At 39.6% G+C, this 19,172-nt stretch overlaps 1 protein-coding gene across 1 annotated transcript in view; it reads right to left on the bottom strand.

The window, feature by feature from the left end:
* LRP12 (LDL receptor related protein 12) overlaps window positions 1-12,847 on the bottom strand; it is a 49,820-nt gene extending 36,973 nt beyond the window's left edge. Inside the window, exon 1 of the mRNA XM_066564495.1 lies at window positions 12,756-12,847. Coding sequence (XP_066420592.1) covers window positions 12,756-12,834 — 79 coding nt within the window. The 5' untranslated portion in view covers window positions 12,835-12,847. The remainder of the gene's footprint in view (window positions 1-12,755) is intronic.
* Between the last annotated feature and the right edge of the window lie 6,325 nt (window positions 12,848-19,172).

The raw sequence follows: 19,172 nt of genomic DNA, 5'->3' as shown, positions 1-19,172 counted from the left end.
AGATTTGTTACTAAGTGTAACAGATTCCACAAAGAATACAGTAATCCATGATAAAGAATGTTCTACCTCTGCTTCCAAGAAAATGTATGTGGTCTGAAGGAGCTCTTTAAGCGGCAGCAGCAGATCATCACTAAAACTCTTAAAGCACTCTGCATCCACTCACTTAAACACAGCTGAACTATACAATAGACTGTGTTTCTAATGAGCAGATGAGAGGAAATCAGTTGTTAGTAACAATTGTAAAACCAGACAAGGATAAGAGCTGGAGTTTTAAATAAAGCAGAACAGACACTGCTCTGAAAGTAACCTATTTCCACTTCTATAACAAAACTCAGCAACTGGGTATTTCCCAGAAGGATGCTGTTGGCATTTAAATAATTTAGGACAACTCTTCATTCTCTATCTTCCCTCTAAGGGCCAGACTAATCTTCCTACACTGAGAATTGAGACTTCTCTGCAGAGGAGTTCAGATCATTAAGTCATGCTCCTGTTGCCTCGCATTCCTTTAATAAGCCTGTCTTTTCCCACACTGACTCTGCCTTAAATTACACCAAATCAAGACTCCCCGGTTCACTCGCACAGAATCAGTATAGGATCAGAAATGTGGAGTAACAAACTCTATGCACGCACAACCATGAAACAGCTACTTATTTTCTGTGCTTCAGTTTCTACCTTGCTCAACATACTTTACAGGAATACTGTCAGTATTAGTCTATCTTAATAATTAAACCTTATTTAGAGAGTAAAGGGCTTTTAGAAGATAATGCAAAGAATATATTAAAACAAAAATATTTACTGAAGGTTTGCTACCAACTGTGTCACATCTTGAAGCACAGTAAATTCAGATGTAAGTGAAGTTTATAGCATGCTTTTGGAGTAAGCCTATTTTTGAGAAGAAAGCTCAGTACCAGCAAGTCACCACTAGGTACATACATGCTCCTTTATAAAGAGAGATCACATGAGAAGTTAACAGCCAACTAGAGAAAGAAACAACAGCCATTTGTTGGGACACTCAGATTCAACCTGTGTAAGACTGAAAAAAAAGAAAAGAAAAAAAAAGTGTTTTTTTGAAGGGATGAAGAATGCTTTGGAAAAAGAGCTAAGTGAAAAATACTTTCTTATGTTAATACCATTTACCAAACTTGACAGGCAGTTGTATTCTTTTGGATGTAGATTCTTTTCAATGCACATGAAAAGCATTGTTACACTTTTGCATTGATGAAAGCAGATTACATCCCGTACAATTCCTTACTGGTAACTTTGTCTAATGAATAATAATAGTAAGTCACAGTTTAAGGGTATTGGCTTTGCTGTGTGTTGGCTCTTTGAGAAACAAAAAGGGTATCTCAAGAAGAGGTTCAGTTCTGGGAAACAAGTATAAAGAAAACCTGGAATATTTCATTGTACCAGAGGTTTTCATTCTTCATCTGTTATTGATGGTAGATACATATACAACTTTCTAAAATTAGGGAGAAATTTCAAGTTGATAGAGATTACAAAACTGAAGAGTAAGGCTTATTTGTGATAAAGCAGATGTTGTGAAGACAGCATACTTGCAAATTCTTACACTGTTTATACTTCACTCTGATTGTTATCCACTTGACTATTTACTCCCTTTTCTTTCTGGATCATCTACAGAAGTACTCAGAGGCTCAGAACTGACATTACATGGTAACTTTTAGATGGAATCTGCCATTATCAGTGTTAGGGCATCAAGACAATGTGATTTCTCAAGACATTTGTGTATTCACTCAAAGTACTTGAGCTGGTTCAGTCTCCAGAAGGTAACTGGTTAGGCTTACTGTGGCTAAGGCAGCCACACAGATGGCATTTCTGTTGGCCTTTGTCCTCACCACTGTATAGGTGTCGCAATTTTTTTAAATGCCACAACAGGTGATACTTTATTCTGCATCTAAAAGGTTCTAAGGTTCCAACAGCTATGGGCTTTCCTTTTTAGGAAATGTAGCTGGAAGAGGAGGTTTCAATGCATTAATTCAGCTGGAAAATAAAGGGTAAAAAAAATACTTTCATTTTACATACATTTCACTCTATTAAAAGCCAACCTGATAACAAAATTCAGCACTTGCTCCTACGGCCTTTTTAAAGGGAGGCACTGTATTTTAAAATAGCAAAAAATGTGACACAGCATGATGACAAGTACAAGATCAATGTCAGACATAATGCCTACATGTTCAAATTCCTATTTATCTGCCTTTATATAATGAAGTATATTGCTAATTTAAGTACATATCATTCCTGTTTAAGAGCAGATTTCCAGATCTGGGAGAAAAGCACTCCCAGGACAATGGAACTCTATAAAGTGCAAACCAAACTCTGATTACTTGCCTAAATAAATTTAAGTATCATCAAGACACTTCAAAAATACATCAAAGTACAATGTATTTCAGTACAGGCATAAAGGAGTTGCTTAGTAAGAATCTAACGCCATGATCCTTATGTTCATAGCACTAATTTATACACCACATTCAAACAAGTTTAAAGCTAGTTCAGACCTCCTTGCAACCACAGTAACTCATCTCCCTCAAAAAAAATTGTTTGATGTGATCATTTTAGTTGAGCAACACAAATGACTGAGAAATTGCACATGTTTATTTCAAATTAGATACTTTGAGCACTTTATTGGCTCTCAAATGTGCAGTATGGTTAGGAAGTAAGACCTCAGATTAAAAACTTAAATTCAGCTTTATTTTAATCATCAATCATTTCTGAAAGCGTTTATATTTTGTGCCGAATTCCTTCATGACCAAAACTTTAAACTGCTATCTCAGACTTCAGATAGACCTTCTTTGTAAAGCTTCAAAATACAGATGGTTTCAGAAAACTAGTGAAAGGAAGTCAAACACAGACCTATTAATTTAATTTTCACATACATATTCCTGGCTCCCATGCTTTTACTTTACATTTTAAGAGTGATATACAGCTGAATATTTCAAGATAATAATTCAAAAAAAGTCACTATCAAGCACCAATAAAACTTTCTGTTCTGTAGGAGTAAAGGAATGTCTCTCAACTCCCCAGCAATGACTTTAACTTTACTCTCTGGGCAGATTTGACTTGAAGGATGCCATCATTGTGTAGGGAAGTTGCACTGCTGCTCCTACTAATCTGCACAATTAGGATTACTTTTTCCAGGAAAACTCCTCATGAACCTTAAAAGCACCTATATTGGGTTTACATGGCCAGGTTTTGGTAGCAGGGGGTTGGTTACAGGAGTTGGCTTTCCACAAGATCTGCTGGAAGCTTCCACTGTGTCCAGGAGAGCCAGGAGATTCCTCAGCAGATCACGGTGCAGCCAGCCCATGGTGAGGCAGCTGTGCCCCTGCAGCCCATGGAGGACCACAGGGATGCAGAGATCCACGTGCACCTGCGGAGGAGACCTACACTGCAGCAGGTGGATGTTGAGAGGAGTCTGTGACACCACGGGAGGCCCACGCTGGAGCACGCTCCTGGCAGGGATCTGCAACCCCATGGAGAGAGAAGCTCACACTGGAGAAGGTTTCCTGCTAGGACTTGTGACCCTGTGGGGAATCCAGGCTGGAGTAGCCTGCTCTTTAAGGACTGCACCTCAAGGAAGAATGGCCCATGATGCAGCAGTTCCCGCTATTGCCTGTGGAGAAGTTCGTGGAGAACTGTCTCTCATGCAAGGAACCCTACACTGAAGCAGGAGAAGGACTCCTCTCCCTGAGCAGCAGCAGGGATGAACTGGGATGAACTCACCTAACCCCTATTCCCTGTCTCCCTGTGCCACTGGTGGAAATGAGGTAGAGCTAATAAAGAGGGAAGGGAGGGGGATGGTGTTTTAAGGTCTGTTTTTACTTCTCATTTTCCTGCTCTAATTTTGTTAAATTCAGTTAATATCTCTAACTCGAGTCTGTTTGGTCTATGACCGTATTTGGTGAGTGAGCTCTCTTAAGGATCTTGTATCTCAACCCATTAGCCCTTTGTTATACATTCTCTACCCTGTCCAGTTGAAGAAGGGAGTTAAAGAGTGGCTTTTGTGGGTGCCTGGTATTCATTCAGAATCAGCCCACTACAGCTCTACACACAAGCTTTGCAATTCCAACTAACAGTGGGGAAAGTGGACTGTGCTCCTCACTATGGCAAGGCAACAAAGGTAGAGTTCTTCCCCTCAAGCCTTACTCATCTACAGTGTAAAGGCAAAAGGCCTCTGTACGATCCCACATTTCCACAACAGATGAGGAAAACCGGAAAGCTAGTATTGTGGACTAAAAAGAGGTTACTAACATTATCACTCAGCTGTGGTATATTGGATTGTCATGTGCATGAGAACTGTGATACCACTGAGGCTTTGTTACTGTATGCATAGATGACAGACACAACAGATAATTTAAAATCTGGAATTGAAGTGAGACAAACTACATGACACCTAGGCAACAGGCACTGGCAACAGCATTAGCTGGATGAGCAACAACAGGGAGGTAGGTTATTAGTAACTGGACTCTATAAACATGCAGATCCCAGGCACATCCTGCAGTAAAGCTGCTGGAGTGCAGAAATGCCAAACGCCAGTATCAGCCAGAAAAGGGATCACAAAAATGGAAGCTTAAAAATATTGACGAAAACCATTCGCTGAATTACAAAATGTTCAAAGATCTCTACTAGTTATTTATTTCCTTATTTGCTAAAGTACAGGTCAAATGCAGGAATCTAATGTTCCTGTAATACCCCTCTGCCTGAGAATACTTGGATAGCCAGAGATCAAGACCTCAAGAAATTTCCAAGCTCTTTCTGCATTCAAAACCTTTTCTTTCCTTGCCCATAAGAGCAACCTCTTTGACTGATTAGATGCTCACTCAGGCATCATAATACCCTCAAAATAAAAGGATGGTTCCTTTCCTTCCCTCTATTTGCCCAACCTCTTACAAAACAGCTGTTCTTGTAGACATCTTGGCCTCCTATTCCACTCTGAAAAACAGTTCTGCCACATTTAGCTGTGAACGCACCTTAACAAGACATCCCAAACTTTCCCTCCCTTGCCATGCCAGCTCTTCTGTCATCATGAATCTCTCCAACCACAGACACCAGCTGAACTTTAGCCATGGAACTGACTGCTTGTTCAGTACCTTTAGATAGGAAACATGACAAATGGGAGGTGCCCTGACAAGGGAAGCTATTTCTGCTAATTATACAGTCACCCAAGTCCATCCCCATCAGTGCTTCCAGCTGCAAGTTGCTGTGACCAAGAGTCATGTGTCTGATGTCATTCATCTTCCTAACTGAGGAGTAGACATCTCTCTTAGGTAATTTTAACTGATGTTTAGATCATGTTCTTCCTCCATACCTTTAAAAATTAAAAATTGGAAAAAATGAAATATGTATTCTCTCAAGTCCAGTTACAAATATTTCAAAGTTGTTTAAACACACATTTTGAGTTAAATCCCTCTGCACTCTCCCTAAGCACTTCTCTAGAAGACAGCAAATGGCAAAATGTAATTCTTTAGTAAAATGAAGGTGCTTTTTTTGTTTGTAATGTTGTTGTATTTACTTATAGTAAATACAACAATATTACAAACAAAAAAGCACCTTAATTAGGACTCTAAAATGAATCTCTGTTTGAAAATTACTCTATGTGCAGGAAATAAAGAAAGGGAAGGTTAAATTCTCCACTTAAATCTATGTGATAAGAGAAGCACATATATATGGATTTGTTTACTGCATGTGATGTATTCATTATCTCAGTCCTAGTTACTACAATATCTCTAATGGAAGCTTTTATTTGAGCTGTTCCATACAATTTCCTAGAAGGAAAACACCCTACCAGGAAACACTAATTCACTGAATTATAATACCCTTTGTGAAGTATAGGAAAAAAGATATTAAGCAAAGTCTTATGAAAATTCATATACAGCTAAATTCTAGAAGTCAGAGCATATGAATGTGTGTGCCTTCCCACTACAAGGTACATCAAACAAGATCTCATTTTTCTGTTCTACACTGCTTGCCTTCAGTTATTGAAAAGTTCTTTCTAAAGAAGCAGCTCCTTAAATGAGTAGGATCATTAAATTTTTAAGATACACTATTGACTAGAACAAAATTATTTCTAGTAACACTAGATATAAATTAGAAGAAAATCTTATTTTTTCCACAAAGTAAATATTCTCACAATCCTTCTGTACTTACAGAGGGACTTATCTCTATCTCCCAATACATGCATAAGAAGCTGGAGTAATAAAACCAAGATATAGGACCCTCTAGCAGACTAATTTTTTCTTAACTTTTAAATACAAGGAACTTCATTACAGACACTTTTACTACATGACAAAGTGTGCTCACACTGCTTGTTGGAGGATCACTCTACTGTTACATGGCTACAACTGACTTTGCATGTCTGCTCTGGTCACCCACAGCCAGTCCCAGGGGCTTCCACTTAGCAGAGGAAACATCTGCAAGGTTAAGCAAAGGGTAGTCATGAATTACACACAATCACATGGGTGAAACATGCAGTTTCAATATATATAGTTCAAATGTACTTTCCCCTCACAGAGAAACACAACTAGTTCACTTTCATTGCTTTGCAGAATTTATGATTTACTGAGTGTAACCACATTGAGCTTTCTTGCACAACAAAAAATTCCATGACCAAATAAATGTATCTGGGAAAGTCTCGTAAGTACCAAAACTCACAACATGCTTATGTGAGAGACCACCTTGACTCCAGCTACTAAACCAAATGGTTTTGTGTGACTCCCTTCCTCCCTTCAAAACATGCTCTACTTGTAAGCTTTCTTAATTTCGGGGAGGCTTTTATTTTTGCTTGCTAACTTCCTGACTAGTTACAAAAAGTTCCTCCCCACTAAATAGCTGAGAAAGATATACAGAAATTCCCTCATAACCTAAAATTCAGTGTCAAATAGAATAGCAGGAAAAAAAATCTAGTACATATTTAATAGCTAGTACATAGCTATTAAATATGCTAGCCTTGATAAGAAGACACTGCTACCATGATTACAATGTTTCAAAAGTTAACAGTATATCCAAAATTTAAAGCAGCTGTTCTGAGAAACAAGTCCGAACCACAACTTGGATTAGGGCGTTTTTGAAGTGTTTGCACTGATCTGCCAATTATGCTGAATTCAGTAGTTTTAACTTAGATACTCACAAGAATCAATAGTGTATATTTCAAAGCAATTGTAAAGCTTTGCATAATGAATCATCAGTGAAGTAACAACTGCAGCAAAAAATCAAGTATAGGGAACAAAAAAATAACAGAACAACACAAATACTTCACAATATTTCAGAGTATGGTATCATACAGCCTGCTATAAACCAGTCTGAGCATTTATTTCTACTGAGGGGATAAATACAGGAACTCAAATCTACAACCAAATTTTTTAGTATCCAATGCACTGGTACCCAGTGTTTTCTTAAAACCATGTAAACTATGGATGCTCAATTTTGCCAACCAACTGACACCTCAAGTAATAACTGGTACTGCAAAAACACCACAGCCAGTAATTCTGAAATGCATACAAGCTAAAAACATCCCAGGGTGTCAACAAATCAAACTCTCTCAATTACTGCCTAGCTAGATATCTCACCTGTTCCAGTATTTTAACATAATCATTAACTATCTGGGACAGTATAAATGGAACACTAAAACTAGAAAATGCAGAGACATCTAAGAAAGCAAAACCACACTATTTACACAGTACAAAGAGTACCCACGAATTGTTTAAAAACCTGTAGGGAAATTAGTGAATTATACTTCGTAAGAATGGAAATAATGTCTACACCTTGGGAAACTTGAGGAATCTGGTCAAAGGTATATTATGTGTGAAGGAATGTACCTGATACACCAAAGGCACAAAGTTTAAAAATTTGAGATCTGCTAACAAATCACAACACTGATAATAATTTTAAGTTTTAGCCAGACCAAGTACAAAACAATAAATATTTAGTGCTTAGTTGAAAATCATACTGATACAATGTACATCTATTTGATATTAAAACAGCAGTGACTGAAGTAAATGAATCAAGTTAAGTTCATCTGTAGGGTCCTTCCAACACCAATGCAGTAGAGCTCTTCCTCTCCTAGCAGTGACAGAACAGATGAAAAAGCCATCCTCATTACATGCTCTGCTCTAATGACAGGAATGGAGTCAGATGGCTTCTGTCATGATTCTGGTTACAAGTACACCTCTGCTCTTTCTCTGGCTGACAGTATTCTCATTTACTGCATAATAACAATTACACCGACTACCTTATATTCAATTTTCAAACTTTTTGCTATGAAGTTGTTTAGGATATGTTTTTTTTTTCCTCCCCTTGAATGAAAGTTGCTTTTAATATTATCCACATGACCTCACAGACATTTTGACTATAGATGCCATATTGGGTCTGAACAGTCAGTTGAATGTGTACATACTTGAACAAGTTGACATACGATAAACTTATTGGACAACATAAATTTCTACAGTGTTAAAATTAGGACATGTTCTCTTAAAGGATTACAAATTAAATGCAGTGGTTTTGCCAATAATACGATTTATAGCTTAGCAAAATATATCTGTTCAGTATATCACAAAATATCACTAAAGACTGACAGTCAAGAGTTTAAGATATAATAATTTATTAAGTCAAGCGATTCCTTTAGGACAGTCTGTTCTGGCTTTAGAGTTCAACTTCTTTAGAAAATTGAATAAACTGGCTGGCAGACTTTAATTGCTTACATGATTCAGGCTGTTATTTCAAACAAGGTGAATGAACCCAAAAAACTACTTATTTTTCTGCATTCACACCATCATTAACAAACCGACAGGCAAGTAAAGTTCGGGTCCTGACAAGTGAACTTTTATGACAATTTTACTTGTCTTCCCTTAGAACCAAATGAAGTATGAGTTATATACACAGCATAGTTATCACTTCCAGCAACATCTGTAGTACAGAAACCTGGAATGGTTCTAATCCAAAATTAAATGTTTTAAAGCTGATATAAGTGTACTATGTTTTTCTTTAACAGGGCAAAATAATATCAGTAGCACTGTGGTCTCAGTAGTCTAACATAAAACACCGTTTCAATCACAATTTTGGGGAATTATTCTTTTATGATCTGTACTAATGTTTCTCAGTCATCAGTGCTTCCAAGGGAACCCACCAAACCAAAGACCAACCTAGAGATAAGGATAAATAAGACTGACCTCCTCTGATGCCATTTCTACCTTGGAACTCTTTTAGTGTCCCTGTCCTACTACTGTAAATATTTTTTTGCCAAACATTTACATCTGGAAGTCAGAAGCAGGGAGATTCATCTACTGTACCACTGCACTGACTGCTACCAACTGTACAAAACTTTATAGAAATTGCCTCTAGTCTTCTGCTCAGTGCAACAGAAATTCGAATTAATATATCTAGGTGACAAATATAGTTAAGACTATATAAAGTTTGAATTTCCAGAAAGCTGAAGAAGCCAAATACCCATGTTTCCAGACTCCATTCCAAAGGAAGGCATGTCCTAGCTTCTGGCACTATACCACCTCAGAGAGCTTTCATAACTCAGCTTCTGCTCTGAACACCAATCCCTCACAAACTGGTCCTGAAAGTGCTCCATCACAGTACCAATCAGATATGAACCACCATACTGCCAAGAGTTAAAAAAATATCAAACAAAGTGGTAACATTAGAAATTCAATTCTCTAACTGAAACTTATGTTACAGCAAAAAAAAGAAATAAGATCAGCATGCCTGGAGGTACTTCAAACACATGTAGATGTGTCATTCAGGGACGTGGTTTAATGATGGACTTGGCAGTCCTGGATTTAAAGTTGGATTCTATGATCTTGAAGGTCTATTCTAACCTACACGATTCTATGATTCCAAGATCTACTTAATTTACAGCTGATCAATCATGGAACTTGGGTTTGAAAAATACTTGCCTCAAGAACAGGACTGATTTCTAAAACAACAGTTTTCCCCCTAAAATAATTACTTGCACAACATATGGTTCTGTTTTAAACTCAGATAACTGTTATGGCCTTTGAGATAAGCAGAAATGCCTTAATATTTGTCCCAGTAAAAGCTAGGCCAGGATTATATAGAGACACATAAAATCAATTACTTCTTGGATATAAAACTCTCAAGGCCAACAGGAAGGCTGGAAATATAAACCAAAAATACTGTTGCCCGATGCCCTACCAAGCTGTAATTCTTGTCAGTCAGTGCTATTCCAATATTTCACTCATCAGTATTCCTCCTTCTCAAATTTTTATAATTACAGTCATCATCAGAAAGAAGGTTTGAAAAATTCACCAACTACAGGGAAACAGAAACATTCTCTGGAGAGCTCAATGCCCACATAACAACCTTGGTGAATTTAGTATTTTAATTAGCAGAAAATTCTAGACATTTTAGCTGTGCAACTACATAATGGAAGGCAACTGAAGTGATGCACCATTGCTTTCCCAGGCATGCATTTACCTTGAGTACTGCCTACTGCATTCAAAGCCTTAACATAATGATATCTGCAAGGCTCTGCTCAGCATCAACATTACAGTCCAGAGCTATGCTGACAGCAGTCTTGATCAAATTCATGTCAATACTAAATCAGTTTGGAAGAGCTAAAAGCAGTGGTACAGGAAGTTAAAATGCTTTAATAGGACATAGTTCCCAGTCTCACTTTTTTCTCCCAAAATAAATAAATGTGAGAAATCAAAGTGAAAGCTAGAGAAAGCTACACAATAAATGCTTGCTTTTGTTTCAGATACTATAGCCTAGGAACGTTAAAGCTCCTTTCCTTTGAGCAGTGAAACTGGTCAGAACTTAAGACATTTTTAACAAAAACTGTTAAGAGAAACTAATTCCTCATGAGGATGAAGTGACACAGCATGCTGATCAAAATCAGAAGCACCTTCTCCTTCCTGGCAGTGGTACTAATGGATGGTGATGTGTTTCTTAGCAAGGCAGAAGAAACTTATGAAGCCTTCTTGGCTGAACTTTCAAAAGTCTTGATTAAAGGTCTATGAATAGCATTATCCAGAAAAAATTTAATTTGGTTGGTTTTTCTCAAACCAAAGATTATGCTTGTGATTTAAGTTTTTGTAAGGGAAATGCTGACAGTAACACCTAAGTTACAGTATCACAGTTCAAAACGTTTTACTTAGGTCAGGCTGATGAGGAATATCACAATTATAGTTTTGACTTTTAATTTCAATTCTGTGATGAGTATAATAAAACCAGAACACTGAGTTTGTTAAAAAACCTTTTCACAAAAATTAATTTTTTAAGTACATTAAGTATGCAAACAGAAGAACAGCTTAATATATCGAAACTTGAGATTTTTGCTACCACTTCCTGCCCCACCAATAGCTAACTCCCTTTCAGTTGTGTTTGTAGTTTACCTTTTGACATGAAATTTTTTTGCTTTACTTAATATGCATTTAAGACTAGTCAGTACCCCACTTGTTTATGCAAATATACCCACTCAAAAATTAAACTTTACCAGTGTATCTATTTGGTTACGGGTACTGGCATAGTTGTAGCTCTGTTTGAAGAAACCTTCCTTACTCTTCTACTCATGTAAATATGAAATGGGAAACAATCCTACAAGTTTATGTAGTACATCTACATTTTTAGAGTTTGGACTGATTGTTACAGCACAGGCATGCGCTCGACAAAACACTTTGCAAAGGCAAATCTGAAATATCTTGATGTTCCAAATACAAGCTTGCTTTTTCAACAGTGATAGAGATTCCAATTTCTTATGTTCAATCGTTTGTTTAGGGCAAAGGCATCTACATCAGGAACTGCTGAAGCAGGGCCCCTGTCGCTGTCCTCCTCAGGGCAAGGCACATGCCCAGCTCTGTGCCAAAGGCTGCTTTTCCTGCTTGAGGCCCATGGACACAGCCTATGCTCGACTTCCTAAAACAAACACAACTCCTTGAGAAAACATGAGACGACTCTCTTTGTCAAGCATCTGTGGTTTTGATCTGTCATGTGTTACTGGGCCACCTTTACACTGTAAAAACCAACCTCAATACATTTACACAAATATTTTTCATTAGCAGTTCTGCTTTAAAGATGGGTTAATAGCCAGGAATGAAATCCTCTTCGGGTACGAACTGCGGATAGGCTGAGCAGAAGCAAAGGTCCCTGGAAGGTCTTCCAGGCCTGTGCCGATGTGTCACAAACTCATGACCAGTGCCAGCCCCCGACTCCGCGGCCCGGAGGGGCCGCCCTGCCCCCGACACCAGGCCTCGTTCGTCCTGGCCGGACGTGGAACATCTCCCAAGCATCCATCCCTATTATCCACAGGCAGCGATTACTCGTGACTCAGAGGATTTGGGGCTGGCTTGTTTGTGCGGCCCCGCGCCAACTCCGGAGTTCCCGGCACCGCACATCTGCGGGAGAGCAAGCCCAGGGCAGCTGGGCCAAATCCCAGAATCCCGGCCGCAGCTTTAAGGACTTCCCAGAGGAGATTTCCGTCCATCCCCACAAATAATAAATAAATAAATTAACAACACACAAAAAATACCCCAAACAAAACAAACAAAAAACCCCGGAGCGAATTTTGGAGCAGTCGAGTTCGAAGGAGGAGACGGGGCTGGGGGCAGAGAAGGGAAGAACGGGGACACCAGCCGGCCGTGGCGGCGGTCCTGAGAGGCTCCAGGGACCCCGCCGCGGCCGGCCGGGAGAAAGGCCGCTTTGTTCCCCCTCCCCCGCGGCCGCCTCCCGGCCCGCGAGCCGGAGGCGGGCGGGCGGCGTCACTGCCCGGTACCTACCGCAGCAGGAGACGACGAGGAGCAGGAGTTGCGCTGACCTCCAAGCCGGGGAGCCCTCTGCGCTCCCCCAAGGGGCCATAACACCCGCCCGCGGGGAGGCGGCGCGGAGCCGGAGCTGCCACCGCCGCGCCCCCGACACGGAGCCGGAGCTGCCGCCGCCGCCGCCGCAGGAGGGGCCGGCGGCGCCTCGCCCCCTCGCCCGCCGGAGCCGCCGCCTCGGGGAGCGCTAGCGGCCCACACGCCTCGGCCGCCCGCCCGTCCGCCGAGCCATGAGCCGCCACCGCCGCCGGCCTCGGCCTCCCTCCCCGCGCGCCGCTTCCTCCTCCCGGCTGGGCTCCGCCGCGGCTGCGCACTGCCGGCACGAGCGCATGGAGCCGCTCCCGGCAGCCGCGGGCCGGGCGGGCGAGCGGGGCGGAGCGGCGGCCCCCAGACGGCGGGGGCGGGCCCGAGCCGTCGCGCTCGGCGCAGCGCCGCCCTGCCCGCTCCTCCTTCGGCACCTCCTCCTTCCCCTCCCACCCCGTCGGGGCAGCAGCCGCCGAGTTTCGGCCCGCCCCGTCCCAGCGAGGCAGCCCCCGCCAGCAGCGGGGCTGGGGCCGCTTCCGGAGAGGGGAGGGTGAATGTGCCGGCGGCTGAGCAGCCCCAAACCCCGGCCCACACAGGACACCCCAGTGGGTGTTTGAGTGCCCTGGCTCTCCGTCTTGAGTAAAACTGCCTGAATCCGAGCGCAGTCTGTAAAACACAGGGGTACTTTGGCAGCTGGTGGCTGCTGTGCTTCTGACCTCCAAATCTGCATTTCAGCAGCGAGACCGAAAAATTACCGTGGGAGCACAAAAACCACAACTGCTGTACATGCAAAATTATGGACCCCATAGAAATTCCTTGTGACACTTCCTGTTCGATTACAGTTCCTGTTTTCCTGCTGCATAGTTACCTGTTGTCAAAAGCAAGTGGGATTCACAGCACAATTTTGATATTTTGCTTTAATTTTGCCGTGCCTATTGCAGACCGTGAGAAGTGTTTATTGACCCTGTTCCACTAGAACCATTTGTTTGGAATAACAAAGTATTGCCCTTCCCGAGAAAAGCAAAACTTACTTTGGTAAGGCTTTACAGCTACGCCTTGAAAGCAGACGTGTTGAGTCAGACCAGAGTTCTTGCTCCACAAATTGTCATTGCTATGGAGAGTACTCTGTGCTATTTCTTCTCATTCATCTCAATTTTTTATAGAATCATGAAATCATTTTGGTTGGAAAATACCTTTAAAATCATTAAATCATTGAGTCCAACTGTAAATATAGCATTGCCAAGTCCACAACTAAACCATGTCCCCACATGCCACATCTACAAATCCTTTAAATACCTCCAGGAACAGAGGGTCAATTACTGGCCTGTTACAGTGCCTGACAACCCTTTCTGTGAAGAAATGTTTCCTAGTACACAGTAAGTTTTTCTGTCACAACTCAATGTCACTTCCCTTCATTTATTGTTCTGTGATTTCTCCTGCATTTGTTTCCAAATCCCCATCTATTTGGGAAGGAAGAGAAATATATTGGGGGATGTCTCATTTTAAAAGGAGGAGATGTTTGTTTAAGGGTGAGCATCAGGATGAAGATTCAGCATTAATAATTGTAACGAAAAAAGGAAGGGAAACCAGCCAAGCATGAATTCTTTCCAAGTCTGGGAAGTTGTGGTCCAGAAACACCCTGAGGTGGCATCATTGCATTTAACAGTTCTTAATGGGTTGGTCTTCAGTACATTGGCCTTTAGTCACTGTTTGAACCTATGAGTGTTCATCTCTCCAAAGCCGTGAGTTTGCACACAAAATTAACATTTCATGGAAGAAGTATACACAGCCTATAGTTTTATAAAAATATGTAAAGCATTCACAGCAGCTTGGCCAACAATCTTTTAGGTTTCTTTTTACTCACAAGTCTAACTAACTTCTTCAGTGAAGCCTCAGGTGGTCTTTTTTCCATGCACTCTATCCCATTTCTTTTTTATTTGTAATAATTGATGAGGGGGCACTGAAGGAATGCTCAGGAGGTCTGGTCTGTAGCTTCTGAGAGAAGCATTACTGCTTTTATGAACAGACACCACACAAAACCTATGAGCATGCAGGGACTTCTAAGCTTTGCACAGTAATTACAGCTGAAACAGAGGTGTGGTATGATTCTCTTTCCATAGATTTTAGTTGCATAAAAAAGAAGACAACACTAATTATCTTTTAAGATTAAATGCAATTCCAAACAACTCAAATATCTCTGTTGGCAAAACTTCTTTCAGCCTACTCCACAAACAAGTGGCTATGCTTTACCATGTACCCAGGTTGATCATTCATGAGAGAGAGCAGAACATCTACCCCTGGCATCAGGGGCTTAATTCCAACACCCTTCTTAAAGATGCAGAGTGAAGACTAATATGCAAAATAGCCTTGCCTCAGTAGAGTACTAAATGACCTTGGCAAATTAATGGTGAGATACCAAAATGATCATCTAAAGAAAAAAAACAACAAAACTGCAGGAGCAGGTGGCCTGCATATGAGATGAGCTGTATCTTCTAAGTCCAGGGAGGGAAATGTGTTAGCAGTCCTGATAAAACACTCAGGATGTTAAGCAACATCTACTCACACAACGCCCTTAGCAGGTCCACCAGATCTATGAACTTCTTTCCTAGCCAAATAAAAAGTCTAATTAATTTTGGCATTTTTTTGCTACTCTTTTTGGTCTCTGCTGAGTGCTCTCTTAATCTCTTTGATGTTTTGGGAGAATATCATTATTCCTATGCCTGAAAAGTATGTTGTAAATCACAGTCATAACTTTATGTACATGAAATTCTAATCATGGCTGCATTTTTGTTTGGATTTTTCTCTGTACTGTTATCTGAAGATGACTAATAGAAGTTTATTACTAGGAATAATTTTAAATGCTGGCACAGATGTTGACAGCATCTTTCTTTTGTATTTGAAGGCAGGTGAAGATAAAAGAAAGCACACATGCTTCACCTTGAACCAAATCAAGATTACTGTCACAGGCAGTTATTCTTCTGTCTGATGCTTTAGGTTGGCACATGAAGTTACTGAGGCAGCTTCAGCAAGAATTATCAGGCACTGACAATATCAGCATATGATTTTTTTTCCTCCTGTACTTTTCTTTGCAACATTATTATGTTTTTACTGATCAGTTAGGTATAGTCACTTCAGTTTCATTTTACTTCCTGCTAAATGCACTTCCTTTTTGCCATCCTTGCTCTTCTTTTTGCTCATCCTTTTTGCCATCCTTGCTCTTCTTTTTTTCCTTTTCCTCATCAGTTCTCCCAGTTCAGATTATGGTGTTAGCAATGCCACCCACAGATTTAACAGCATTTTTATGGCCCATTGTAAAACTACTCCACATTTAATTCCTTTCTCTCTATTCCTGCTCTGACTGTGTGTAAAATTGGAGAAGATCTTACAGTGTCTTTCTAATGCCAATTCCTGGTTGGAACCTCTCAGCACCATTTTAATACACATTGAGAATGAGAAAAATTTAAGATGTTCACTAGATCTCAGCTAAATAAAGTAATAGTATTCTTCTTTTTAGCAATCTCATTATTTTCTGTCCCATAGCTTCCCTTTACATGAAGTCAAAAGAAATATTGCTATAATCAGTACCAGTGTTTAACTTTTTGATGAGCCCTGTATCACATCTGAATTTACTTGAATTTACTTCTGTTTTTTGCAGAAGTTTATCATAAGAGGGACAGCAATGGAATTCTAAATATTCTTATTAGTTTTTGTAAAACCAATTATTTATAAACAGTAAAGCATAGAAAATAGGCAGCGGAGGAACTGAATTTCTCCTCTAGACTAGTTTATTTTGCAGCACAACATATGAACACTGGGACAAAAGTTATTTGTGCCATCTATTCAGTCATTTATTTTTTCTAACAAATGATTGTTTGCACAGCAGTTGTCTAAAGGGTGATACTAAACTATATTTTTATACAACTTTAATTTTAACACTAAACCACAGCTACCTCGAATCTAGAGTACCCTACATAACTCCACTGCAAAATGATGAAAGACAGTAGAGATGTTGTCAGAAATGTCTGGAGCAAGGCCATTGAGCTAAAAATATATAGCATACATCAGAATCTGCTTACAGTGTGCTGGTGTACATATTCATATTGCTTTTTCATACTGGGGGAAATATATCAAATGTGTTAAGTCATCATTTATTTCCCTGGTATTTATTATTACTATCACTGTGCAGTCTAGAGGTCAGTCAAGAGCAGGGTCCCATTTTGCTAAGGACTCTACAGACACAGGACATGCTGTACATTTAGCAGTGAAAGTAGTCCAAATATAGTTCAGCTAACAGCAAATGAAGTGTGCCTGGAGACAGTGACAGTGTAGCTGCATCCTTGTAGCTTGCACCCACCCAAACTAATTTTGTAGGGCACATTAGTTTAAGCACTTATACTCCACTAGCTGCTTCTGGGATTCACGTTTGTTTCTTCAAACCACTGCAGAGCACTTGGAGTAGGTCACTGCTCCTTTTTGATGCTTTCTGGACTGAGAACCTATTTGTAGACAGTTTGTAAGCTCTTTGCCTAGAAGCTAAACAAAGTAACTGTATCTCCCTCAGGAGAAAGGGATTTTTGTACAAACAAGTTTTAAGAACTGTCTACAAAATTTCTTACTTCAGTTAAAAGTACTTCATGTCCCTAACATGACAGTAGTTGGGTTTTCTTTGCTCATCATCTAAATCTGGACTGTCTCTCTTACATGAATCAGATATTATACTTTAAATATTTTTACAACTGCTTTATGTTCATCTAACTCTGCAGAATAAATCATGAGTTGTGGTTATAAATTCTGCAGTTTCTCTGACAGTTATAGCACTTCTGTCATATGCTGCATGAATTGCAATTGCCTAATTTTGTAGTTTTAAACAGTTCTGGAAATGTTGCCCAAGCTTATTCATTTATTGAAGTACATTGCTGCTTCTGAAAGGACAATCAAAAAGAAGTAACATCAATTTGGAATAAGCCATGTGACAAAGTGTGACCTAATTCAGCCTCCAATTACACCACATAACTTATTGCTTAGATAAGTACAACATGGTAACACCACTGGTATTGAAACTGCTTTAGTGCATTCCTTACTGTTAAGTAAAGCAGCTTAACTCTTACTGTGACAATGAGGACCTAAACGACAGGCAAAGATCAACAAGTGTGGTGATATCTTCATTCTTCTGCCTGCTTCTTTAATAACAGCCCCAGAAGCGCTTTAAGAACCATTATATTAGCATTGCTTTACTACAAAATTTCCAGTGCATTAGACAAACAGCAGTGGTTATCTCAAGTGGTTGAATAGTATCAGAAGATAGGAGATAATCAGAGTCTATAGTTACATTGCACCCCAGAAGAAGATTTAGTCTTTCACTCCAGTTGTTAGAGACCTAAGGCTGCTCTTCACAGACATTCTCATATTTTGAATTTATCTTCTCAGGATTAAGGAACCAGATCTGCTTGTTGATACCTGGAGAAACTTCTATCCCTGAAATCTCTGTTTGATTTTTACACATTACTGAATAAAACATAATAAACCCATTACAAAGGCCTGAGTTTAAAGTCTAGTAAAAACAATGTATTTATAGCTGAAGATGTTTGTATAAAGATTTCAAATATCTTTTAAAAATTATGCAGTCACAGAAAGAGCTCAGCTGTTCTGCTGATTCATGGATAAAATTAAGAACTAAACTGTTATTTTAATTTTAGAATAAGCCCAAAGACCAAAGGGAAGAAAAAGGCAAAAAATCCTGAATATGCAAAAAAGAAAAAAAAAAAAAAAAGAAAGAAAGAAAAAGCTAAAGCAAAAGACTTCATGATTGCATAGAAAATCAAAAAAATCTCTTCAATACTAACAGAACATTTCATGAGCAGTTTTCTAAACCTAAGAGGCTAATTAGTTAGTGTGAAAAGAACTATTAAAAAGCCCACGAGTTGTTTTTTGTGGATTTTTTCATTTTCTAAATTAAATTTATTTTTTCTTACATACAATTTTTGAAGCAATTATCTTTTCAAGCTCCATACTGACACTGGTAATATTCTTGATTTTTAATTAGGTTAAATTAGAACCTTTATCTGGCCTGCACACGCACATTATGTCTCCACTGGTCATTAAAGCAGAAACAGCACAAAGTCTGAAGTAGTGAACTACTTCTGAAGTACAGCAGTTTAAAGTTACTGAATTTATTAAAGTTTGAAGAAGCACAATAAATTGCAGTTTTATAGTGGTAGTCATGTTCTGCATGTTGATAGACCTGGAAGAAAAGGCAATAAGTGTAATATGTTCATATTTTGCCCAAACAGATTTTTTAATCTTGTTGAGTGCAGCTAGTATTTAGTCACGATCATCTGTTTCTACTGTGCACCC

This window comes from Molothrus aeneus, chromosome 1 (genome assembly GCF_037042795.1).
Source record: "Molothrus aeneus isolate 106 chromosome 1, BPBGC_Maene_1.0, whole genome shotgun sequence".
In the NCBI taxonomy this organism is placed as follows: domain Eukaryota; kingdom Metazoa; phylum Chordata; class Aves; order Passeriformes; family Icteridae; genus Molothrus; species Molothrus aeneus.
The sequence above is the reverse complement of the archived record's forward strand: the minus strand, read 5'-3'. Positions and strand labels throughout refer to the sequence as shown.